Below are 26,651 nucleotides of genomic sequence, written 5' to 3' on the forward strand. Positions count from 1 at the left end.
CACAATTTCTCCTGACAACACTTACCATAGGGCCCGACGTTAATGTGACCATGTCCCCCAACAACATCAATGATGGGGCCCAATTCCTCCCACTGACAAAGATGGAAAGTTTTCCCCAGTGATATTGAGACCTTTTCTACTTACAATGGCCACACTCTGCCCCCCTAAAGTCCTGAAGGACTGAAAATTGACCCTTTGTTTAGAAAGTTTGGAGACCCCTGATCTAAGGGACTCAATCCTTAAAAAGCCATTCCCTGAACATCTGGGTTGATGATCCTCTGGCAAGAACCAACCATTACAAAAGGAAGAACGCTCTCCAAACTTAAATATGCACTTACCAGTGCCACAATAAATCGGTGTAAATCTGGACCAATAATGAAACTCACATGTTCCATCTATAGGTATACTACAGTTACTTTCTAATCTCACTTTTAGTAACCAGCATTGTTAAGGTTAGCAAAGGTGTACTTTAGTAAGTTCTCAGTGTTTACCGTAAAGCAGATCTAAAATTCTAATATAAAATTCTTCCAAACCATCTGGCCTTCACCACCACACAGTAATTAAAAGACCTTGGTTCAGACATTTGATTCCAGCAGTTGGCAGACCTGCGGCACTCGTAATTGTTTACCCATCTTGTTCCATGCCAGCTGGGCAATGTACTTCACATGCACAAGTCTGCTGTATAAAAAAAAAAACTTTAGTGGAGTTTCCCAGTCTGTTCTACAAATTATGTGAGAGTAGCCCAAAAGCACGTTCTTCCAATTTTCAAGTCTGAACTACGATCTCTTTATACAAGCCAATGTGAGCTTGTGTCCTGACATCCATATACACTGGCCTCAGCTGCAATTTAGACAGTCAATGTTCAACTCTTGGTGCTTGTTCACAGCTATTTGCATTAAGCTGCATTGATCTGCATTAATGCAAGTCAAAGCAGGCTCATCACAAGGACAAAGCAATTACCACTGCTGGCTATGTGGGCAGTTCACACCACAGAAATGTGTTTGAAAAAAAAAAAAAAAAAAAAAAAAAAAAAAATGTAAAGACACTTTAGGTGTACAAAATGCTTGTCGAGTGTTATATTGTCTATACCCCAATCTCATGCTGAGCAAGGCTTTCATAGTGCTTCATGGTGTGCTGTAGACACCTGCCAATTGTTCTACATGATCACCTCTTAGGCCCTACATGGTTTTTTTTGTTCAACCAGCAGATTCATTCTGATGGTCATGGCTTGATTATGGGTTATAAACAAGATAGAGGCTCACAGACAAAGCGCAAATCTTGCAGTCAAGATTACATGTAGAAGTGTGTAAATGGAGGGGTGGCTGGGTAATGCACCATGTTTCAGGTTACACCCCGAATATGGGTTTAATATGACACGTGCTCTGAAAGGTGTTGTACTTGTTAAACTAGGGGGTCAGCGATCTGTAGATCACGATCTGTTAGATCGCAGAAAGGTGGCTGCTAGATTTCAGTCTACTAACCAACCATTAAAGCAGGGTTCCACCCTAAAGTGGAACTTCCGCTGATCGGAACCCTCCCCCCCCTCCGGTGTCACAATTGGCACCTTTCAGGGGGGAGGGGGGTGGAGATACCTGTCAAAGACAGGTATTTACACCCACTTCCGGTCTATGCCTCTTCCTGTCCTGCCACGCTGTCTGCTGGGACACACATGGGTCCCAGAGACAGCGCGGACAATTCCTATTGCGCTGCGTGGCTCGTGCATGCGCAGTAGGGAACCGGGAAGTGAAGCCGATTCACTTCACTTCCTGATTCCCTCACCTAGAATGGTGGCGGCAGCAGCCGAGAGCCGATCGATCGGCCTCAGCATCGCTGAACCACGGGACAGGTGAGTGTCCATTTATTAAAAGTCAGCAGCTGTAGTATTTATAGCTGCTGGCTTTTAATATTTTTTTTCCCCAGTACAGTCCCGCTTTAAAGAGCAGACAGTACAAGGCAGAGGGACTACTTGTCAAGATGGAGCAAGAGCTGCATAAAACGATTCCTCCTCTGTAGTGCTGGTTCATGTCCCATGTGGAGTGATACCAACTACACTCCATCTCTCATCTCGGCTAGTGGTCTCCAGAGTGGTGCCAGAGGAGGAGATCCTCAGGTAAGTGTGAAGCAATATACTGGGCATTCTAGGGCTGCATTCACACGGATATGCTGCGGTTTACACACACTTTGTGTAGTGCACCTGCAGCTTTTCTGCACTTAGCCATAGACTTCTATTAGATCCTGCTATTTTACCAACCCCCAACTTTAATGTGTGAATGAGCACAAGTGCTGCTCCTCTGAAAAGTGATCCGAGTGTGTCGATAGATGGTGAGGAGGCAATATGTTGCCTTCTCACCACTCGATTTAAACCCATGATTGCAAAGCACACATTTGTGACACGGTAGTCCTGCAATTAGAGGTTTAAATCGTGTGAGGAAAGGACACTGATCAGTGATCTTTGAACTCTCCCATGTTGCTCACGTAGATCTCCACCTCTAAGGTTGCCTACCCCCACTTTAAACAGTCAGTATATAAAAGTTATTCTGTCCAAAACATTTAATTAAAATACTGCCACTTTGTGGTCACATGTGGCATTGCAATTTTTTTTTTTTTTTTTTTTTTTTAAATGGATTGGATTAGGGTAACCATACATGCCCAATCTGCAAATGCAATTTTGAGCATTGCTTGTGACTAAAAAGCGATAAAGACTCTTTAGTGTTTCCCCGTGTAACATTAAGTTGGAGGAGGCCTTTCACCACAACCACCCATTACCCATCTGCTAGGTTAATTACAAATATTAGCTAATGGCCACCACCTGTTTTATACCCTGAACTTTGTTATAAAAGATTAAACAGAACGTCTAACAAAAGTCAAATAGAAAATCAATACAAAAACTTGAGCCTTATAGCACACAGAAGCACTTTTGCATTAAAGCCAATCACTGGCAATAAATAAAAAATAAAAAAACCTGCCACAACTGCTTGTTGTAATCCCCAATAACCATTCCTTGGTAGACAAGAGGTTAAAAAAATGATGAAGCAAAGTTCTCTCCTGCAAGCAGTTGGCTGAACCTGCAAAACTGGAGAAATCCCGTTAGTGGCCAGACCACCTATAGGGTCCAAAATGAAAGTTTCTCTGAGACCCCATAAGGCTACATTTGCAGCTAGGCATTTTTACTTTACTGACCGCGTGTCTGTATGCATCCATTTTAATGGCCGCCCCTTCATGCAACGCACCAAACTAGCTCATCTAGCTTTGTTGTGTTTAATTTTTTTTGTGGAGGAAAAAAAAAAAAAAAAAGGCTTAGGGTGCCACAAAGAAATGCGCCTCAACATGTGTTTTCACACATTTTGAACACTTTTAAAAATGCCCGATTATCAATGCGTTCATGAAATGCCCGGGTGTACATGGGGCCTTAACCGCTTCCCTACCGGCTACATACACACATCACGGTAGGGAAGCAGTTATGATGGGACCATAGTTGAGACTACAACCATGATCCTGGTATACATTTTTAGCGCTGGCAATTTTCTTTTAGGTAAAGTACTACGAGCGGTTGGGCAGCCACTGGAATACTTTTACAGGTGGTGGAAGGGTGTCCCAGCCCCCTCCTGTCGCCATTACTGGACTCGCTCGGAACAATTGGGAAGCCCAGTAACAACGCGAACGGCGGCATGCAGGTTCCACTGACATCAGAACCTGGAAGCGATAACCATTTCATCATCATTTCCGGTCTCAGTGTTCTATCAAATAGTGCCCTCCGTGGAAAAAGTGCCCGCGCATGACGGGAGATGCCATTTCAGAGCCACAATTGAATGTTATGCAAACAGCAGAGGAACACCATATTTGTCAGATTGTGCCTTGCTGTTGCAGGGAAAGTTGTGGCTGTGTTGATACCTGCCCTTAGACACAGGCAAAGAGACCTCGAGTACACTAAACCCATCCCGCAACAGCGAGGCAAAATCTGACAAATAGTGTCCCTGCCACGGTTTGCATAGCATTCAACTGTGGCTGTGAAAATGGTATCTGTCTAAAAAAAGCCTCCTACGATTTGTGCATGCGCGATGGTGATGCCACGCTAGCCGATCAGGAAATCAGCAGGTGTGTCCTTTAGTTCTGCACATGCACAAATTGACAGAACACTGGCTACAAAGAAGCCAGTAGAGCAGCTGATCAGACCTGTGTCTATTGAGCTGCAATGGAGACCAAAAAGATCGCTCTTTAAAGAGTACCTGTGTTATTGCTGTCAAAAGGAATGTAAACATTCAATTTTACAGCAATAGCAGCGATCAAAGATTTCCTGCTTTTAAAGTAGCATCGTAAAAAAATAAAAATAAAGTTTTTTAGTTATTTTAAGTGCCACCTTCGCCTGTGGCAAACGCACACATTGACCCTACATGTAGGGCCGCTGTCTTATTGCAGACACTAATCCTCTTCTGTCTCCCACTGCCAGCTTCTCCTCTACCTCCAGCTGCACTGAAAGGGGATTGCTTCTAGCACCCCTTCAATCTGCTATATGGGCCCCTGTCTGCCCCTTTCCCACCGGCAGCTGCTGCAGGCACATGGGGGGGGGGGGGGGGGGGATGTCATTTACTAGCCCTTTGAATGAATACAGTGAGCGATTGGCATCAACAACATGTCCATTCACAAACTGAAGCATAACAAACAGTTTAATATGCTTCAGCGGTGAACAGGAAGCCTCAGAGCGCATCCCATTTATTCATCAGTGCATCTGTAGGGAGAGGGACAGATAAATCCAAGTCCAGTCTTTCAGCTGGTTGGGGGCCTGCCAGGGCCCCCGCGATTCCCAACAGCAGCCCCACCAGTGTGCATAAGTAAACAGTGATCACACCACACGATGTGAGGCATCACTGGAGGTCAAAGAGCAATTCTAGCACCAGCTCTGTGTAAATCTAAACTGGTAACCTGCAAAGGCTTTAAGCGCCACCTATGGATAATTTAAAGTACTGTCGTTTGTCGCCATTCCACAAGCGTGCACAATTTTAAAGCATGACATGTTTGGCATCTATTTAATAAAAGTGTAGCATCTTTTATATTTGACCAAAAAAGTGGTGTTTGCGCTCACTAAAAATTGTGTATTTTTCCTTAAAAAAAATTGCTTTTAAAAACCGCTGCGCAAATATCGTGAGAAATTGCAACACCCACCATTTTATGCTCTAGGGCCCTTACCCAAAAAAAAAAAAAAAAAAAAAAAAAAAAGAAAGAAACCAGATATCTTCACACACGTTTGAGGATTCCAAGTAATTTTCTAGGGGATTTTTTATTTTTTTGCAAGACGTGTCAAAATTGGCCCAGTATCGAGGTGGTTAAAGTAACTCTGGGCAGTCACTCACTAGCATGACCACCACAGCAGTCCCCCCCCCCAAAAACAAATCTATGGCGGATTTATTATCCCTTAGCCAACACAACATGCATAATACTGCAACCCTCATTTTGCAGAAAAAGCAGTAGCAGGGATTTTCCAGCATCCTGAACGGGTCATCAGGCGCTCGGAATCAACACTACTCTGTAGTCATCTATCAGGCCCAGTACACAGGTGATAATCTGCCTCCAGTCTGCACGATCGGATGGAAGGCGTACGTGTTCCTTGGAATTAGAAGCTCAGTTACCTTGAATGGAAATATTTGCGAGGCTAGCAACAGGTAAACTTTAACCTTTACCAAGTAAAAAAGTAACTAAATAATGAGCTGTAATGTGCTGAAGGAGCCAAAGTAAAAAAGGAGCTTGTCATTAATTTACGTCACTCGGTACTAGGGGGTAAAATAAATACACCGGCTCCAAATGCTGCATGGAATGATAAAAAAAAAAAAAGTTTAATATTGCTACATTTAAAAAACGCATAGCTGTGAGCAATGTAGTACAGCTGTGGCACCGCAGCATGTATGATCTCATCTACTATGTGGTTAGATGACTTCATAGTTGCCTTGTCTACAAAGATGCAGGTTATTAAAAGTGTACAGTTTGCATTAAACTTCCACCAACGAAAGACAAGATCCACAGGCAGATCTTAAACACTAAGCCCCCCGTTAACCCCTGGTGCGACTTGTCACATAAGTTGAAAGGTCCATCTCACATGACGAGTCACACCATATTTGTTGGCAATGGAACTGTTAAAATCAGTGCGATGCAGACTTTCCAATGCCGCATTAATGTGAAAAAAGTATTTGCCAATTTCAGGTGCGACTTGCATAGACCTCTTTGCATGAAGTTGCACAGATGTCAGCAAAGTCACATTGACACGGTTTTGAAATGGGGCGATTTCAAGCAAAGTCACACAATTTCAAAGTCGAATTCGGTATGGAAGGGGTCAAATGATCTCTATTCTACAAAAAATTATCCATATACACACTACTTAACGGCCCTCTTTTTTAATTAAATAGTTTTTACACGTTTCCTCTGCAAGATCCCAAAACCCGCTGCCTCCCTCAATTTTTTGGGGATAAAACCGCCCCGCTAGTGGCCGAAGAGCGCTGCTAAAAACGTTAGCAAGTGTGCTTTCACACTGAAAATCTGCGGTAAAGCAGTGCCATTTTTAGTAACGCTTTACCATTTTAGCTGCGCTATTTGACCCCTGCTAGTGGCTGAAAAAGGGTTAAATCCACCTGCAAAATACCGCTGCAGCAGCACTCCACTGTTTTCCAATGGACAGGCGTGGTGGAGGAGCGATGTATTCACCACTCCTACACCGCTGCAAAGAAGCTGCTGGCAGGACTTTGACGCCCTGCCAGCGCAGCGCCCCAGTGTGAACGCCCTTGCGCGCTCACTGTTTTTCAGGTGCTATATTTAGCATTGTAGCGCCTGAAAAATGCCTCCAGTGTGAAAGGGGCATCAAGCGGCGTTAATAGCACCACTTTACCACCGACGCCTGGGGCGACTCAGTGTGAAAGGGGGTCTTAGGCTTAATCTACAGGGGATGTTTTTACAACTTCTCCTGAACGACTTAACTCAGATAGCAACAGATGTTTTAAACTTCCCTTGTGCTACATTTACAAAGAAAAGGTTTTCTTCAAAATAGCCAAAAATGAAAATGCCTGTAAACGTAACGCAGCTAAATGAGAGTTTAAACGTTTAGAAGCGTTTGGCGCTCGAAAGGACGCTAAACTCAGCGTCTGAACTCATTTTTTGATTGCTCAACTGCCTAAAAATGACATCAAACCTGTGTACACATAAGATAAAACATTGGATGAGTTCAGGGGCAGCTGAAAAAAAGCATCCAACCGCCTCTGACCAGCAGCCGTGTACATGAAGCTCAACTAAACCCACAAATGTAAAAATCAGTTTGTATATGCAGTAAAGCATTTTATACTCACTGTGGAACCTAAAGGGTTAATCCTGCACATAGGATCAAAACAGACTTTTTATTCAGTCTTCTGACCCTCCCCTCCCACTGTTCCGAATCTGCCAATACTACAGAGCCTTGGGGGCAGTCTGCACATGCTCAGTTTGGTGTATATTGCTAAAGAGTTTTTTTCTTGGGAAGGTGAATGATCAGCAGAGGGCCAATCAGCACTGTTCAGACAGAGGGTCAGGGGTCCTGCATGGGAGAATGAAAACTCCTCCCACAAGCTTTAAACATACGGATAGAAGACACAAGACTGCTATATACTGCTGATGGAAAAATGTATTTGGCAGCTTATATTTACTAAATTAATTAGATTTGTGTGTACTGTGGAGGACCAGATACAGCAAGTCCTTAACACAAACGAGAGCCATTCCAGGAGCTCCTTTGTAAGTCTTACAAAGATCAGTGATTGCAGAAAAAGGCTGCGAGCGCTGATCAGCGTGTTCTAGTGGGGGAGGAGTCCCTGTCAGAACACAATAGCACAGATGGCAAGATCACTGTACCAACATTGCTTGTGTTGGTACAGCGATCCGTTATTTTTTTCGTTCAGCACGTTGGATTGAATGAAAAACTGCAAACACATTCGCATCTTTGACAGTTTGCAAGGCGAAGGTTTGTATGTAGGGACTGTATAGTGAAAGCAGGGTCCTGGTTTTAGCAACACTTCTGGGCTCTTTCACACCATATGTGCATGAAAACTGCACAGATTTCATGCAAACATCAGTTACACATGTTTTCATGCGTGTCAGTTATGTTCCTTGTTCACACCGATGATGGCATGTCCTTTCTCCTGTACAGAAAACTGCACACAAGGTGCAGATTCCTACGCTGAAAAAAAAATCTGCACAGTTAACCTTTATTTTTTTTGAAGTCCGTGCAGAAAAACTGACTTCTCTGCACCATGGTGTGAACAAGGCCTCAAATCTTCAACTGACATGTTGCTGCACATATGGAGCTATGACTTCAGCCATTGATAGTTCCATAGTTTGCTTGAGAACACCAACAATGCGACAGTTACGTTCCTGAAACGTGTTGGGAACGCAACTTTTTTGAAACTGCTAAAATCGATGGGTTTACTTCCACTATAGAGCAATCTATACATCAATCTTATATCAATCAATCTTATATTAAAGTGTTACTATACCTATATCAGTAAAACCAGCCTATATATGCAGTAAAACATTTTAAAGTGGAGGGCCACCCTAAAAATAAAAAACACAAAGTTTTTGCTGCATTCAGTCTTTGGGCAAAATGTTTTTAACCTGAACGAGAGATTCTTCTACGTTCATGAGAGGGAGTTTTACCCTCACCTGAAGGCCTATGTGTACATGGAGACATAGGCTCTGCTTTTATTGGAGTTGTGTTTAGGGGCTGGGGGGGGGCACCCAAACATCAAAAGCTCCTCAATGAGTTTAGGAGCAGTTCGTGTACATGAAGTCCTACACAAAAAGTTCTGAGCACTATGGGTTAGCTAAATAGCCAGCATGACACTGCTTGCTCTGCAGATCTTTTTGCAATAAAGATTCAAGGGTTTAAAATTTTAAACAAGCACACCCAACTGTCTGAAACCATCACTTCAACAGATTGGAAACTGGGAACGTTTTAACAATACATCAAGAGACCAGAGAGGAGGAAGGCATTGGTGCCTATTTAGAATTATGCATAAAGTTTAGAAAATGTTTAAAAAATGTAAAATCTTAATTTTTTTAAGACATTCTACATACCCATTCTGTGCAAAAGTATTGCACAAAAGCAGCCCCAGACCTTCTGGCATCCCCCTACCAAAAATCTAGATCCCCACCTCCTTCCACTGCCCCCTTAGCAAGCTACTAGGTATGGGGCACTTGTGCAGGCTTGATCCTGAGCCAGGCTGTGTGCATCTAAACATGCAACTTGGCCTTACCCCACGTTTCCTCCTCACTGCCAATGGCTTATGCTGCTCCAAACCAAGCCTGTAAATCCAGAAAGAGCAGAGCTTGGACAACGGCCCCAATAGTGCTGGATTGAGAGTAGTGCTTGGCAAGTGCTTAGGAAGGGGGTGGGGGGGCAGCTCAGAGTGGGAGATTTTTACCTTAAAGTGTTACTAACCACACAACAGTAAAAGTCTATATGCAGAAAAGCACACTTGTTATACTCACTATGGAACCTAAGGTGTTAATCCTCTGCATTGTGTAAAAAGGCTGTTTGATCCTGTCTTCTGGTCCTCCCCTCCTTTCAATTGTCCCCCAACAATGGAGTCACACTGCACATGCTCAGCTTGCTGTGCATTGTTGAAGTGTTGAAGTGTTTATGTGATCAGCACAGGGCCAATTAGCACTGTCCAGTCAGGGTCAGGAGTCCTGCAGTCTAATAGTACAGTCAGAATGAAAACTCCTACAAGCTTTAACTAGTGCTTGGCTGGACACTGGTAGAAGTCACAAGACTGCTTTAACCGCAGAAGAGAAAATGTATTTACTAAAATTGCATTTCTGTGTACTGTGGTAGACCAGATATAGTGAATTAAGGCATTAAGTGCATAGAATTTGGATCAGCGGTGGTGGGAGTTGCACACCATTGATTTACCAGCTAGACTAGCAGTAAGGGTGCAGTCACACCTTCAAAAGGCACCTGCACTGCCATTAGAAGCAAGAATGCCAGCGAAAGAAAGCCCCATTGAAAAGCATCGAGAGGCTGCCACCTCTTGCAGCTAATCATGGCCAGTTACATGTAATCTAGCATGCAAGTGATAATCCCCGCAGAGATGCAGGCAGTCTGCACCATGCAGGCACCATCTATATAGCAGCACAAACGTACCAGCCAGCAGGTCTGCAGGGTACACATGGCAGAGGCAAATCACTGAAACTGGCTTAATAGTCAAGTTTCTCCACCCATGTTCATGGGTGCCTATACACATTACACGATGGGTGGACCTTTGGGAATAAGCCAGCCGTTCAAAGATCTCTTTACACACCAAGTGGAAAAGGAACAGACTGTTCACAAGATATTTTCCAGCACAACACATTATGATTTACAGAAGCTGAAAACAAAGGAGGAGCAGTAGGCTGTAGCAAATATAATCACCTTGTTTCTCTGGAAAGAAGCCCAATTGGTTGCCATGGACATCTGTGCAGGTCAAATGCTTGCAGTTTCAATAATATCCCCCCCCCCCCCCCCCAAGATAACTGCATAGAGGGCATCACAAAATGAGCCAAACCCCTCCACTTCCCTTGTGTCTTGTTTGGTGTCAGCAGTGCACATTAGTTGTGGTCATGTACACTATATACCTCCATAGTGGGAGCATGGAGAACACAGGAAGGCAGATCAGTCAGACTCTGGACACAGGTGGTCAGACTGCGGACCTACTACAAGTTTTGGACTGAACCCCAATGCAAGAAACCAGACCCAGGAACGGTTATACAAAACTATTGGAAGATCACCACACATGCAGCCACTCTAAATCGATGCTCCCATTCTTAGGGTCTGCACAGGGCCACAAATACCAAAAAAGGGCACAAGAAGCCCACAGGCCACAATTTGGGCACCAGGGAACTAGCACAACAAGTTTATTATTAAGGAAGATTTACCTATACAACCAGCCCACTTATTGGCTAAATAAAGCAGACTATAGAGGACTGTTAGACTTGTAGGCATCAGCAACTGCTCTAAAGGATTTGTGCTGATTAGCATTGTCCTATCAAGAGGAGCCCTGGATGCCCACTCAGAGCTTATCATGGGGAAAGGAGTTAAGGTTCTCTAACCTTCCCGGCTGCAACAGGAGTTTCTGCAGCTGCATACAGACCTAAAATGGTCAAGCCAAAAATTGCTGGATGGAACGACCCGAGCTGAAAATTAAAGATTTTAGTTCAATTCAGAGAATGCAGTAAGGGTTAAAAATGTTCGCCTTTACAGCTAAACCTTTAACCTCAAGCTAAAATGGCATTACACCCGCTTTATATATTTGTCACATGTAGCCACACAGCTTAACTCAAACATTGAAAAAAGATTGCCGTTTATGTTTTACTAAACCAAAATCCTACTTAGCTTGCCCCCTTCACCTTCTGTAACATATTAAACTATATTCAGGGTGTGGCAGCCCCTGTCCCCTCCCTGAAAACCCATTGTGACAGCAGGCTGAGGACCCTCTCCAGGCACCTGCTGTAAAAAAAAAAAAAAAAAAAAAAAAAAAGTGGCCACGTGGGTGGAGAATTCTGTGAATGGGAGAACAAGTACTGATAGGCTTGGCAGCTGACGGCTTGTAGTTCTCAATGAACTACCAGGATGCTGTTGAGCACTCTGGTAGTTCATGGATGCTTCCCATCATTGTATATGCCTGCCCATAGATAGTAAAAAGATACAATGACAGTCTGCACGAGTCTGACATTGCACCTGTGATCTGCTGATCACAGGTGCAATGCTTTGCAGGCGATTAGCAAAAAAAATACACTAAGACCCCTTTCACACTGGGGTGTTTTTCAGGCACTTTAGCGTTAAAAAAAAGCACATGTAAAACATCTGAAAGAAGCCTCATCTGCATTCCCAGTATGAAAGCCCGAGTGCTTTCACACTGAGACCCCTTTCACACTATGGAGTTTTTCAGGCGCTTTAGCGTTAAAATGAAAAATAAAAAATCTGTAAAGCGCCTGAAAGAAGCCTCAACTGCAATCCCAATGTGAAAGAGTGCTTTCAAACTGAGTCATTGCGCTGGCAGGGCATCAAAAAGTCCTGCAAGCAGCTCCTAAGGCCCCTTTTACACTGGGGAGGTGCGGGTATCGGCGGTAAAGCGCCGCTTTTTACCATAGTTTTAGCACCGGTATTTAGCTGCTAGCGGGGCTGTTTTAAGCCCCGCTAGCAGCTGAAGGGTTAAAACCGCTCGCAAAGTGCCGCTGCAGTGGCACTTTGCCGGCGGTATAGCCACGCTGCCCCATTGATTTCAATGGGTAGGAGCGGCTAGCAGGACTTTTTTTACCGTCCGGCCAGCACACCGCTTCAGTGTGAAAGGGGCCTAAAGCGCCCATACCCATTGAAATCAATGAGCAGCGACTGCAAAGTGCTTTGTGGGCATTTTTAACCCTTTATTTGGCCACTAGCAGGGGTTAAAAGCGCCTCACTAGTGCTCGAAAAACACTGGTAAAATGCTGGCAGTATGAAAGGGCTCTTAAAGCACTTGGGCTTTCACATTGGGATTGCAGATGAGGCTTCTTTCAAGCGCTTTACGGGTGTTTTTTTTTTATTTTTTTTTTATTTTAACGCTGAAGCGCCTGAAAAAAGCCCCAGTGTGAAGAGGGTCTCAATGCAAAAAGATATGCATTACAAAGGTGAACTCATCCATTGAGGGGGTTGGGGAGTTGTATTTAACCCTGGGTCTAGAGACTAGAAAAAAGGTAGGCAGCACAGTAACCCAGCGGTTATCACTTGGCAGCACTAGCGTCCTTTGAATCCCAACCACAGCGCTGTCTGCATGGAGTTTGAATGTTCCACCTATGCTTGCATGAGTACTCTGGTGTTCCTCAGACATGCTGGCAGATTAATTGTCTCCTTTCTAACTTGGCCCTAGTAGTCTTCCAAGTTACACTTAGGCCCCTTTCACACTGAGGCGTTTTTAAGACGCTACAGCGCTAAAAATAGCGTCTCCTTCCACTCCAGTCTGAAAGCCGGAGGGCTTTCACACTGGAGCGGTGCGCTGGCAGGACAGTGAAAAAAGTCCTACTAGCCGCATCTTTGGAGCGGTGAAGGAGCAGTATATTCACTGCTCTTACCCATTGAAATTAATGGGGTAGCGTGGCTATACCGCCGGCAAAGCGCCGCAGCGGTTTTACCCTTTTTCAGCCACTAGCGGGGGTAAAACAGGCCTGCTAGCGGCCGAATACCGCTGCTAAAACGATGGTAAAGCGCCACAAAAAAAAAAAAAAAAAACGGCGCTTTACCACCGACACTTGCACCACCCGTGTGAAAGGGGCCTAACATAATTTCAAAGTCACAATCAATGTGAACAAGAGTTTAAAGAGGAAGTAAACCCTAATGGGTTTACTTAGTCTCCCTGCAAAGGTAAAGCATAATGGGCAACTATGCATCGTGTCACTTACCCGTCACAGGAGCCAGTGATGTCACCACTGTCCCCTGTAACACGGAGCTTCCGTCTTCTTTCGGGTATCGTTGCTCCAGCCACTCACAGCGCCAGAGCACAAATGGCATCACTCGCGCGCATGCGCACGGGAGCCGCCACCAATGGCATATTGCCATTGGCAGCAGAATGCCCAGTGCACCTGCGCGCCACTGTATGGTGCATGCGCGGTAGACAGCGGTGCCTGTTTTTTGTAAATATCTCCTAAACCGTGTAGGTTTAGGAGATTTCTTGGACCTACAGGTAAGCCTTAATCTAGGCTTACCTGTGAGTCAAAGTAGTTTGTAAGGCTTTACAACCACTTTAAAGCAAGGGTCTCAAACTGGCATCCCTCCAGCTGTTGCAAAACTACAAGTCCCACAATGCCTCTGTGGAGGTCATGCTTGTAACTGTCAGCCTTGCAATGCCTAATAGGACTTGTAGTTTCGCAACAGCTGGAGGGCCACCAGTTTTTCCTGGTTTAAGGGCTTGTATAGCGTGCAAGAGCAACTTATTTAGGCATCTGCTGTAGTGTGGAGGCAGCCAATGGTAAGTTAATGAGGACGCAGCAGCTTTACAGACTTGCATGCACATCTGACTGACAGGCATGTAGTGAAAGATGCTGCCAAAACGCACGCTCTGCATTCAGGGCAGCATACCCGTCCCTGCATGCCTCAAAATCAAGTGTGTGGCAAGTCCACACAGCCACTGACCAACACAGGCTGCTGCACACAGCGGCAGACAAACACGTGGCTCTTGCATGCTGTACAGGCCTCTATAGGAATGAGCCCCAAGAAAGACATTATGCAATTCATTCCCAAAGCTACTGATCAGCCATGGAAGGAAAAGGCGACTGCCTGCCAGATTACATTCACCATCCTGGAAGCAGATAACCCTCACACTACAAACAGGTGTGTCTCCCTCAGCAAACAGAAAAGAGTTAATAGATTCCATAGTCGGATTGTGACTAATCATTCCAGGAGTGGTCAGGACAGGATGCTGCATGTCTCCCTGTACTGGAACAAGGAAACGCTGCTTATCAGCCAGATGATCAAAAACGCACTGCACTCAAACTAGAAAACCGCACCTGAAAACTGATAAGACTGACAGGAGACTGACATACACAAACCTATAAGATTGTTATTTTTAGAGCCAAAAAGTACTGCGCAGCTCTGTACAAGCTATTTACCGGGTGCAGCAACATCGGCCATACACTGATCAATATGCCATCGGTTCAGCAGGGACCAACAGAACGTTAATGTTTCCAAATTCGGAGCAGTTGCCGATTAGACAACTTTCACACTGAGGCAGTTTTCAGGCATTTTAGTGCTCTAAACAGCGCCTGTAAAGTGCTTGAAAACTGCGTTATATTAATTCAGTGTGAATTTTCACACTCGGGCGGTGCGCTTGTGGGACATTAGGAAAAGTCCTGCAAGCAGCATCTTTGGGTTGGTTTGGGGCGTGCTGTATTTAGCGCTCCCAAATGGCCCTGACCATTGAAATGAATGGGCAGCGCTTCGGAAGTGCCACAACAGGTGCTTTTAACCCCTTCCTAGAGGCTGAAAAGTTTTTTGGTGCTTTTTAAAGAAATGCACTACAGTTCATTTAACTTTGTTTGCTATGTGACACAGTCACATCTATGGTCTTCAGGCGCTGTGCATTTGGAAAGGTCAAGGACTTTAAGCGCATGCTGACCAGCCGCTGCAGTTATACTGCGGCAACATGGCTCGGCTGCGCGACTCACCGTCATGGTAAAGTCAGTACCATAGACAGCCACTAGGGGGTGCATGCGCGCCGCCTGCTCACCCATGGAGCCGAAGTGCCCGGTGGCTGCGATCAACACTGGGCTTCCACGATTGCTCGGGGCACCCTGAGAACCAGGATCTGCGTGTGTAAACAGTTTCTGGTTCTCTGAGGGGAGAACAGACAGATTGTCCGTTCATACAAAGTATGAACGGACGATCTGTCAAATCCCATGCAGTCCCCATGTACTAGGACACACTTAACCCCTTCATTGCCCCCTAGCGGTTAACCCCTTTACTGTCAAAATGGCAATGGGAGTGATCAATGCAATTTTATAGCACCGATTGGTCACAAAAATGTGTCAAAATTGTCAGACATAGCGTTGCAGTCCCAATAATTGCAGATCATTTCCATTACTAGTAAAAAAATTGTGTTTTCAAAATTGTCGCTGTTTATAGTGCAAAAATACAAACCAGAGGCAATCATACCACTAAAAGAAAGCTCTATTTGTGGGGGGGGAAAAAAAAAAAAAAAAAAAAAAAAAAAGAGAAGGACATCAATATTGTTTTGGTGCAACACTGCAATTGTCAGTTAACGCAGCGCAGTGCCGAATCACAAAAAAATGCTCTGGTCAGGAAGGGGGTAAAATCTTCCAGGGCTGAAGTGGTTAAACAAAAACAGCTTTTGTTTTTTGGTTCAATAGACTTCAATGGACAAGCTGCAGAAAAGCATGTAGTGTGTTGTTGCCATGATTTGCATTTTTTAATCTGCCCATAAGAAAGCATAAAAAAAAAAAAAAAAAACACAAAATAAAAATCAGAGCAATGTCACAAGTGCAAAAAACGCACAGCAAAAAGCACTGCAGAAACAGAAAAAAAAAGCAAACTGCATAGGTGTGAACCGAGCCTCACATGTATCGGTTTTCGGACCTTAATATTCATTACAAAAAGAAAAGAATGCAATGTCTGAACAAAAACCGCATACACGCTGTCTGGAAATTCGTTTAAGAAGTTTTCTATTTTGCTCCTTTGAATTTTGATGGTTGAAAACCAACTTTGATTTGACTCCCACAAGAAAAACAAAAAAAGCAAAAACCCACACATACTTAATTTTTGAAGACAGACACGGTTTTTGTATGGCCAGCATAAGTGACAGCAGGTGCAGGGAGCCTTTATTAAGCCACCTGCCTATGACAAGGGAGTCTGTCACACAATATATTACAGTTCTGGCTGAAAGCCTGCAAAACAGTCTTACATTTTTCTTTAAATAAAAAAAAAAATAATTAGATCTCCGAGTCCGATGGTATTTACCAGATTCACCCTCTAATAGTATATATCTCCTCTAATAGTATATACACAGTAGATCTCTTCTGTTATTCTCAGAGTGGATTCGAGATTTTTCTCCCCAACCATATAGTTGTTTATATTTAAGAATTGCCTTTCATTTTAAAAACTTTACATATTAAGTAAATTATATACCACACTTGTTAAGGTTATTATGCGATCAAAATAATCGGCCAACTAATCCATTATAAAAAAAAAAAATGGCTGGTTGCAGCAAAAAAAAAAAAAAAAAAAAAAAAAACAATTCTGCTGCATCTCTAGTGTGATTATTAAGCATAAGATATTCCATACAATAGAGCTTTACCTGGAAAAGCGTTCCATGATGGCAGAATTCTTTGGCTTCACAAGGGATAGCTCCTTCGCTGTCACTCTGACAGACTGGGAGGCCCACTGGCCCCTTTTAAACCTTGAGTCCATCTTCTGCAACCTGCGGAGGAAAATGGTAAATATTAATCTCAGGCAGCACAAGCCAACACGATACAAAAGGCAAAACCCTCTGCCGACTGCTGTTCCAGCAAGTTATTTGCAGAGAAAAAAAAAAAAAAAAAAAAACAGGCCCGGCACAGTCTTGCACACTGCCAGCATAAGAGCCCATTCACACAGGGGCAACTCCTGATCCGACTTCAGGTCGCCCCTAGTCGCCTCAGGTCGCCTCAGGTCGGACAACATTTAAAAAGCAATGTAAGTGAATGAGAGCCGTGTTAATGCACGCTACTGAAGTCGCTCCGACTTCAAAAAAGGTTCCTGTACTACTTCTATCCGACTTGTAGGCGACCGGTACCCATTGATTTCAATGGAGGTCGCCTCCAAGTCGGATCTCCGTCTATACGGAGGCGACTTTGACAGAATTATCAGCTCTCAAGAGGGAACTCCACGGCAAATTTCTGAAAAAAAATTGGCGTGGGTTCCCCCTCCGAGAGCATACCAGGCCCTTAGGTCTGGTATGGATTCCAAGGGGAACCCCCTACGCCGAAAAAACGGCGTGGGGGTCCCCCCCAGATCCACACCAGACCCTTATCCGAGCACGCTACCCGGCCGGCCAGGAAAGGGGGTGGGGACGAGCGGGCGGCCCCCCCCCTCCTGAGCCGTACCAGGCCGCGTGCCCTCAACATGGGGGGGTGCCTTGGGGGAGGGGGGGCGTGCGGCCCCCCCCCACCCCAAAGCACCTTGTCCCCATGTTGATGAGGACAAGGGCCTCTTCCCGACAACCCTGGCCGTTGGTTGTCGGGGTCTGCGGGCGGGGGGCTTATCGGAATCCGGGAGCCCCCTTTAATAAGGGGGCCCCCGGATACCGGCCCCCCACCCTATGTGAATGAGTATGGGGTACAATGTACCCCTACCCATTCACCTGTGAAATAAAGTACAATAAAACACACAACACAGAGAAAAAGTATTTTATTGCACAGCCGGGGGTCTTCCGTCTTCGGGGGTCTTCTCGCCGGACTCCTCCGCTATGTGTGTGTAGCTCTTTTGCCAGCGGAGGAGTCCGGCTTTCTTCCTCCCCGCCGCCGGCCTCTTCTCCCGACTTCGGGGGTCTTGTCCCCCTCTTCGGTTCTTCTGCCGGGCCACCGCGCCTGGTCCGGTGGCCCGGTCTTCTGTCGCCGTCTTCCGTTCTTCTGTCGCCGCCTTCGGTTCTTCTGCCGGGCCACCGCGCCTTCTTATAGCTCTTTTACAGGCGGTGGCCCGGTCTTCCGTCGCCGCCGCCGCCGCCGCCTTCCGTTCTTCTCCTTCTTCTTCTCCTGGAGATGTTGACTCGACGAGCTCTCCGGCCACAATGCCAGGGACGCGCTCCGCTGCCTCTTATATAGGGACAATGGGGCGGTGTCACATGGGTTGATGTCACATGGGTTGGTCACATGGGTTGATGTCACATGGTGACCCCGCCCCCTTACCATGTGACATCAACCCATGTGACCAACCCATGTGACATCAACCCATGTGACACCGCCCCATTGTCCCTATATAAGAGGCAGCGGAGCGCGTCCCTGGCATTGTGGCCGGAGAGCTCGTCGAGTCAACATCTCCAGGAGAAGAAGAAGGAGAAGAACGGAAGGCGGCGGCGGCGACGGCGACGGCGACGGAAGACCGGGCCACCGCCTGTAAAAGAGCTATAAGAAGGCGCGGTGGCCCGGCAGAAGAACCGAAGGCGGCGACAGAAGAACGGAAGACGGCGACAGAAGACCGGGCCACCGGACCAGGCGCGGTGGCCCGGCAGAAGAACCGAAGAGGGGGACAAGACCCCCGAAGTCGGGAGAAGAGGCCGGCGGCGGGGAGGAAGAAAGCCGGACTCCTCCGCTGGCAAAAGAGCTACACACACATAGCGGAGGAGTCCGGCGAGAAGACCCCCGAAGACGGAAGACCCCCGGCTGTGCAATAAAATACTTTTTCTCTGTGTTGTGTGTTTTATTGTACTTTATTTCACAGGTGAATGGGTAGGGGTACATTGTACCCCATACTCATTCACATAGGGTGGGGGGCCGGTATCCGGGGGCCCCCTTATTAAAGGGGGCTCCCGGATTCCGATAAGCCCCCCGCCCGCAGACCCCGACAACCAACGGCCAGGGTTGTCGGGAAGAGGCCCTTGTCCTCATCAACATGGGGACAAGGTGCTTTGGGGTGGGGGCCGCACGCCCCCCCTCCCCCAAGGCACCCCCCCATGTTGAGGGCACGCGGCCTGGTACGGCTCAGGAGGGGGGGGGGCGCCCGCTCGTCCCCACCCCCTTTCCTGGCCGGCCGGGTAGCGTGCTCGGATAAGGGTCTGGTGTGGATCTGGGGGGGACCCCCACGCCGTTTTTTCGGCGTAGGGGGTTCCCCTTGGAATCCATACCAGACCTAAGGGCCTGGTATGCTCTCGGAGGGGGAACCCACGCCAATTTTTTTTCAGAAATTTGCCGTGGAGTTTCCCCTTGAGCTCATTCTCTGCTTGGCCGCGGCAAAAGTCGCCTGGCCTGGGGCGACTTGTAAGTCGTCCCAAGTCGCGCTTGAAGTCATCACAAGTCGTTTTGAAGTCGTCCCAAGTCGCCGCTGTCAAGTCGTGTCCAAGTAGCCTGATCAAGTCGCCTACAAGTCGTGTTGCCCCTGTGTGAATGGGCTCTAAGGGTGAGGCCAACAATCACTTACTATTCCAATACAAGTCAGGTCTGCCCAGCAATGACATATCCTCACACCTGCATGTCACGGCAGACTAAAATCTAACAATGATGGGGACCAATTATGTACCTCTAAGGAAATGGAGCCTTAATACCAGCCATAGCTGGAGTAATTTAGGTTGGAGGGGAAAAAAAAAAAAAAAAACACAACACACACACACACACACACCACAATTCCCCCCCATCATGCTGGGATTACTGCTAGCGGCTAGAATAGCCACTGACAATAGCATGTAAAATCTGACAATCTAGTTGTACCCAAGATGATCCATTGATCAACTTGGGTACATATTCCACCTGCCCTTACCTGGTTGAAACTTCAGCCAGTTCCTGCTGAGCCAGTTCCTGCTGAGCCAGTTAAGATTTGCATAGTCTATGGCCAGCTTTACAACCTGTTCTCTCCAGAACTAAACTCAGGAGAGACTTTAAACGGTTACTAAACCCATAGTAAAATCAGTCTGTATATACAGTGAAGCATGCTTGTTATACCAACTGTGGAACCTAGGGGGTTAAAAAGGCAGTTTGATCCCATCTTCCCTGATCTTCCCCTTATTACAATGTTCCCAATCCATCTGCAGAAAATAGAGCCTTTGGAGTCACACTGCACATGCTCAGTTTGGTGTGTATTGCTAGAGTTTATTTTATTTTATTTGGAGAGCGTTTGTGATCAGCCCAGGACCAATGAGCAATGTCCAGAGAGTCAGGGGTCCTACAGCCTCATAGGACAGCCAGAGTAGCATGGAAACCCCTCCTACAAGCTTTAACCAGACAGACACTGATAGAAGTCACAAGACCGCTATATACTGCTGATAAAGGGGATTTCGAAATTTAGATTTACTAAAATAAATGCATTACCGTGTGAGACAAGATATAGGGAATACTGGGTACAGTAACATTAAGCATGCCCCATATAATATAAATATAAATAATATAAATTATATTTTTTATTATTTTTAATATAATATAAATAATATTTTTATATAGCGCCGACCGTTTACGCAGCACTTTACAACATTAGGGCAGAAAGTACAATTACAGGGGGAATCCGAGGGCCCTGCTCGTTAGAGCTTACAATCTAGGAGGGAGGGTCAAGTTATACAAAAGGGTAACAGCTGTGGAGGGTGAGCTAATGGAGAAAATAGTGCAATTAGGAGGCAGGATAGGCTTCTCTTAAGTGGAACGTTTTCAGGGATCGCCTAAAAGTGGATACATTTAGAGACAGTCTGACAGATTGGGGTAGCAAATTCCAGAGGATGGGCGAGGCTCGGGAGAAGTCCAAGAGGAGGATATGGGAGGAGGTGATGAGGGAGTTAGAGAGCAGGTGGTCTTGGGAGGAATGAAGTGGGCGATTAGGTTGGTATTTTGAGTAGAGGCTAGTGATGTAGCTGGGGGCAGAGTTGTGGATGGTTTTGTAACTTAAGGTTTGTATTTTGAATGTAATCCGCTGGGCAAGTGGCAGCCAATGGAGGGATTGGCAGAAAGGTGTAGCAGATACAGAGTGGTTTGTAAGGTGGATTTTTAGCAAGTAACTAATCTACATTAGACCCAAGCATGAAATTTGCATACCTGTGGGAAAACTCTGGAAGGTGGAAATTACTGTAGTAGACTTTGCTACTACAGTTATGGCCATCTTCTTGGCCCCAGGTGCCATTCACAGTACGCCCTGCATTTCTCAACTAATGCAAAGTGCTCTTTGATTGGATTAAGTGGAAACCTGCCCAATTAAAGAACACATTGCAAACATAAGGGAAAATTTAAGGCATTCTGTGACCGGTGCCCTTACTGAGCAGGCAACCTCTTGTGGCATGGGACACAAGATGGTGGAGATCACTGTTGTAGCAGACTCCTCCACCTCTGCTGGGATCCCACAAGTATAGAATGTGTATCCTTGCATTGACCTGGCTTGGACCAAAGTAACCACTGCAAAAATACATAGCTGGAATTCAGCTTTAAAGAAATATGGCCAAAGCGTTTTACGTCCTACGCCTATAGAGTGCAGTTTGTTCTTCACTCCTGTGACCCATTTTTAGCCAACAGCAGGCTAAAGTTGTGTCAGCCGACGTCACTCAGCCGGGTCAAGCACTGGATCAACCCAAACTTTAGTAAGGATCCTCACAGATGCTTGGACCAGCAACTGGCATACTGAGCCTGGCATACTGAGCCAGCCATACTCCAATCCCTGGCACGCCAGTGAGCTCTGGAGGGGAAAGAGGAGAGAGCCTGTGACAGTCACAGCTCTCCCCACAGAGGGGAGAAGTGATTGATTAGCTGTCTTATTGCTCAGTGCAGAGGTGGCAGGGGCCAGATTCAGTATCTCATTTCCAAAAAATGAATCTCCCCAAGACCAATATTTGCAGACATTGCAATTTACAACCCAACTTGTTTTGAGGAAACTATAGCCATAGTAAAACACATTGACACCCTGCATCTGGAGCTACAATTGGTCACTTATTTCCCAGTCATGTACTATGTGCATCACCAGTATTAACTTAGGTTAAGCCCTAATCCACACCAGGAGTAGGGAATTAACCCATTTGCTTTAATATAGCAATGATATTTTACTACTCTAGATAAACTGACCAACTTATGCTTCCCGTTATGCCTAATGTCCACCATTTTATTTATTATTTTTAACATTTAGTTCTCGATTTCTTTGAGTTTTGTATGTGGCAGGGCGATGACCTTGGATTTTAAAGCTAATTTTATTTTTTGTTAAGAAAAAAAAAAAAAAAAAAACCTTCATCTTTTTACCTGATAATCTGGCTGCAACAGCACCTTCCCCATTAAACAAGGTGTTCTGTACTGCATAAAAGATAACTGGGAAAACTGAAAACATTGAGACTTTAGTTAAAGCGGTTCTTCCCCCTAAAGGGGAAGTTCCGCTATTATCCCTCCCCCCCTCCGGTGCCACAATCGGCACCTTTCGGGGGGGAGGGGGGTGCAGTTACCTGGATAATCCAGGTAACTGCACCCACTTCTGGCCAGACCGCCGCATGGCTCCGCCCACCACCGCATGGCTCCGCCCCCGTTGTGTTCTGGGAAACACACAGTTCCCAGAGACACAGCGGGGAACCAGTGCAGCGCGACTCGCGCATGCGCAGTAGGGAACCGGGCAGTGAAGCCCTCTTGCTTCACTTCCCGATTCCCTGACAGAGGATGGCGGCGGTGGCTGCAGCGAGACGAGCGATCGCTCGTCATCTGCCGCCGACATCGCTGGAACCTGGGACAGGTAAGTGTGATATTATTAAAAGTCAGCAGCTGCAATATTAGTAGCTGCTGGCTTTTAATATATTTTTTTTTTGTGCAGCTCCTCTTTAAGTGCACATGAAGTTAAAGCGGTAGTAAACCCGCACATTTTTTTTTTTTTTTTTTTTTTTTTTTAAACCTGCAAAGCAAAAGGCATAATGAGCTAGTATGCACCGCATACTAGCTCATTATGAAATACTTACCTTAGAACGAGGCCCCGACATCTGGCCCGATCCACGCCGAGGGAGCTGACATGCTCCCTGTGCGTTTCTTCCGGGTATCGCGGCTCCGGCGCTGTGAGTGGCCGGAGCCGCGATATCGTCACTACCGCGCATGCGCGCGGGAGATTTCAGTCCGGCCACTCGGCTGCTGCCGGATTTTGACGGCGAGTAACCCCTTGTGCGCATGCGCCGCTGCAGTCAGCGGCGCATACCGAGGGGAATATCTCCTAAACCGTACAGGTTTAGGAGATATTTTTTTTACCTACAGGTAAGCCTCATTATAGGCTTTCCTGTAGGTAAAAGTTAAAACTTTGGGGAACTTTAGTCAGAAAATTTGAGAAGTTCAGCCTGAGATTTTTAGGCTAGGCTTCTATGGATCACAGGAGTGCAATTTATTGAAAACGGATCACAGGAGTGCAAAACAAAGAGTGGTCTGAAGTCCGCTCTCTGCTGACATCACAGGAATCAGTCCGGGCACCGTGTCATCACGACTTAGAAGTCTGCATCTGCCAGGTGCCTGGACTGATGGGCGTTTCAGCCTCAGTGAGCCACCGACAGTCGCTCCCTGTCCCTTCCACAGCTCAGCGCTCCAGTGAGTATGGAGGAACAGAGGAGAGCTGCTGATTGATAGTCAGCAGCTCTCTGCTTGGGGAGCGGAGAAAACTGCTGAGCCATGGGTGGTGTTCAGTGGCTCAGTTCTCAGTGAAGAGGCGGCAAGGGGACAGATGCAGCATTGGTATGATGCTGCATCCACCCAAGTATGAATCAAAAAAAAAACCCACACTTTAAAGTCAGCTAGATCACTTCAGGCTGGCCCCTTTTGCAAGTATAGCTATTTATAACATCACCCTGCTCTGCACATGCTCAGTTCTCCATTTTTAGGCACTGCTAAAGTTGAAGAGGCCGATCGGCTGACAGCCTTAAAGTGGAATTAACCCCTCCCATCTTAAAACTACAGAAGCTACTTCTGTTAGATCTGCAACTGCCATAGTGCTGCACATGTGATCAGTTCACACACCATCCATTGACAGTTTGAGGACATAATCAAGTCAAAACTTTACATCCACATCGGTCCCTACCCTCAAGGAGCTTACAAACCAAAGTCCCCAACTCACATTCATATACTAGGGCCAATTTAGACGGAAGCCAATTACCCTACCAGCATGTCTTTGGCGTGTGGGAGGAAAACGGAGTACCCGGAGACAACCCACGCAGGCACAGGGAGAACATGCAAACTCCAGGCAGGTAATGTGGTTGGGATTTGAACCAGCGACCCTTTTTAATAGGCGAGTGCTACCCACTACACCTTTGTGAGAAGTGGGCATCTATAAATGCCCACAGCATGGGATTGTGGCAGTCAAAATATAATTGTGTGTCTCTCTTTAAATGCGGTCCTGACAGGTCATGATGTTTCCAGGCGGGAGAAAAAAAAAATAAAAATACTTGAAAATTACATGTGAAGGACGGCTATAGAAGACCTAGGGCCGAAACTACTAATAGATTATGAAATTAAATCGATTACCATTTTCATAATAGATTAATCGGCCACTAACAAAATGGGGTTAAAAAAAATTTAATTAGCCCTTTATAGTACAAAAAGCAAATCGCTACTGTAAATATTACTTTCACTGTCCCATAGTAAAAACTGGACCCCTTACAGTAGCAATTTGCTCTTTTTGTACCAATTTGTTTTTTTTTTTAACCTCATTATGTTACTAAACATCTCAGACCTAGGTCACACTTTTGGTGCTTTTTGCAGAAACACTACAGTTCATTTACATGGTTTCCTATGGGACATGTTCACATCCATAATTTTTTCAGCCGCTGCATATTTTGGAAAAGGACAAGGACTTTTTTTTAAACGCAAAACGGTGCTATTTTTTTTTTTGGTTCAATATACTTCAATTAAGAAGCTGCAGAAAAGCAATGTAATAATGCGTTTTTGCGGGCAATTTGTTTTTTTTTTAATCTGCCCAACAACAAATTGGGCAAAAAAATATGTAAAAATGCAAATGCAGCAAAATTCGTTTAAGGTTATTAACCGATTAATCTAAATAATCGGCCAACTAAACGATTATGAAAATAATTGTTAGCTGTAGCCCTAATAGGACCCCCGCATCTAGATTCCTGTCACAGTTTAACATGGAGTGATTTGGCAAGCTCCCCTTTCCTCCCACCCCGTCGCAGCATCTGTTATATGGTTTGTTACCCTTTTGCTGAATGTTTTTTTTATTTATGGCACTTGCTTGAGTTGTATGACTGAGCGAGATATTGATATTTTAAAGGGATTGTAAAGTGAATTTTTTATTTTATTTTTAAATAACATGTTATACTTACCTCCACTGTGCAGCTCGTTTTGCACAGAGTGGCCCCAAACCTGCTCTTCTGGGGTCCCTCGGCGGCTGTCTCGGCTTCCTCCTGCAGGTGCTTCTCACGTTCGTGCGAGCTCCCTCACATGGTGAGAAGCATCTGCGGGCGCGCTCCCATGATACAGCCGTCGGCTATAGCCGCTCGCTGTATCACACGGCACCCCGGCGCTCCACGTCAGTGGATGTGATTCACAGCAGCGCGAGCCAATGGCTGCACTGCTTTCCATCCATCCACTCCAGCCAATCAGCGGCCAGGCTGAATGGTGGAAAGGATGTCGGCGGACGAGCGCAGGACTTTCCAGGGTTGAGGTAAGTAAAACGGGGGGGGGGGCTGGGGGCGCAGGCACTGTCAGATGTTTTTTCACCTTAATGCATAGAATGCATCAAGGTGAAAAAAATTTACCTTTACAACCCCTTTAAGTTTTAAAGTTTTTATTTAATCGATGAATTTATAAAGAAAGAGGAATTTTATATACCAATAATAAAGGTTCCGCGGCCATGCGTGTAATCAATTTTTATAATTTTTTTTGTGAGTTTTGTATTTCTTTATACATTTAATAGTTACAATTTGTACAGCCTACATTCCCATGTGCCGCTATAGGATTTACAGCTGGGGCTTCAGCAAAATGGCAGCCTCCAGCAAGAACAGGAGCAATGCTAGAGGCAATTTAGCCCACACACCAATTTTGGTGGCATAGTTAATGCAGAACGCATGTTCCTTGCTAAAGAACTTTTTTATTTTTTAATCAAGTTATGGGTAAAGTGCCACTTTAACAGACAAACATTTTCTGAACTTGCAGAAGTTAATAAAAAAATGAAATAAAGAAAAAACCCATACAAAATAAAAAATACACACAAAAGAAACCAAACCATCATGTCCAAGGTACTGGTAAGAGGCAATACATTGACATTTAGGTCTTTTATTTAGAGATCTGCCCAACAGAGGTATGAAGATACTCCATGGCATCATCAACGCCCTGAAGGTAAAGGCCTAACAGCCTCACGATGCAGTTCTGACATTTTACATTCTTGTAACCAGAGGCATTATTGTATAACATTGTCAAACAAGTGGAGCACGAGACATGAAGTTTGTGCTATAAAATATACAAAAGGCAAGCGACAACCAAATAAAGCTAGCCATACA

General features: G+C 45.5%; 1 protein-coding gene across 2 annotated transcripts in view; it reads right to left on the reverse strand.

Moving 5' to 3' along the window:
- LIMA1 (LIM domain and actin binding 1) overlaps positions 1-26,651 on the reverse strand; it is an 84,626-nt gene that overhangs the window by 49,164 nt on the left and 8,811 nt on the right. For both annotated transcript variants that reach the window (XM_077484273.1, XM_077484270.1), the window contains exon 2: positions 16,827-16,949. In XM_077484273.1, coding sequence (XP_077340399.1) covers positions 16,827-16,939 — 113 coding nt within the window. In that variant the 5' untranslated portion in view covers positions 16,940-16,949. The remainder of the gene's footprint in view (positions 1-16,826; positions 16,950-26,651) is intronic.

Source organism: Lithobates pipiens, unplaced genomic scaffold (genome assembly GCF_037356315.1).
Source record: "Lithobates pipiens isolate NorthernLeopardFrog02 unplaced genomic scaffold, aLitPip1_a1.2 Scaffold_16, whole genome shotgun sequence".
Classification (NCBI taxonomy): domain Eukaryota; kingdom Metazoa; phylum Chordata; class Amphibia; order Anura; family Ranidae; genus Lithobates; species Lithobates pipiens.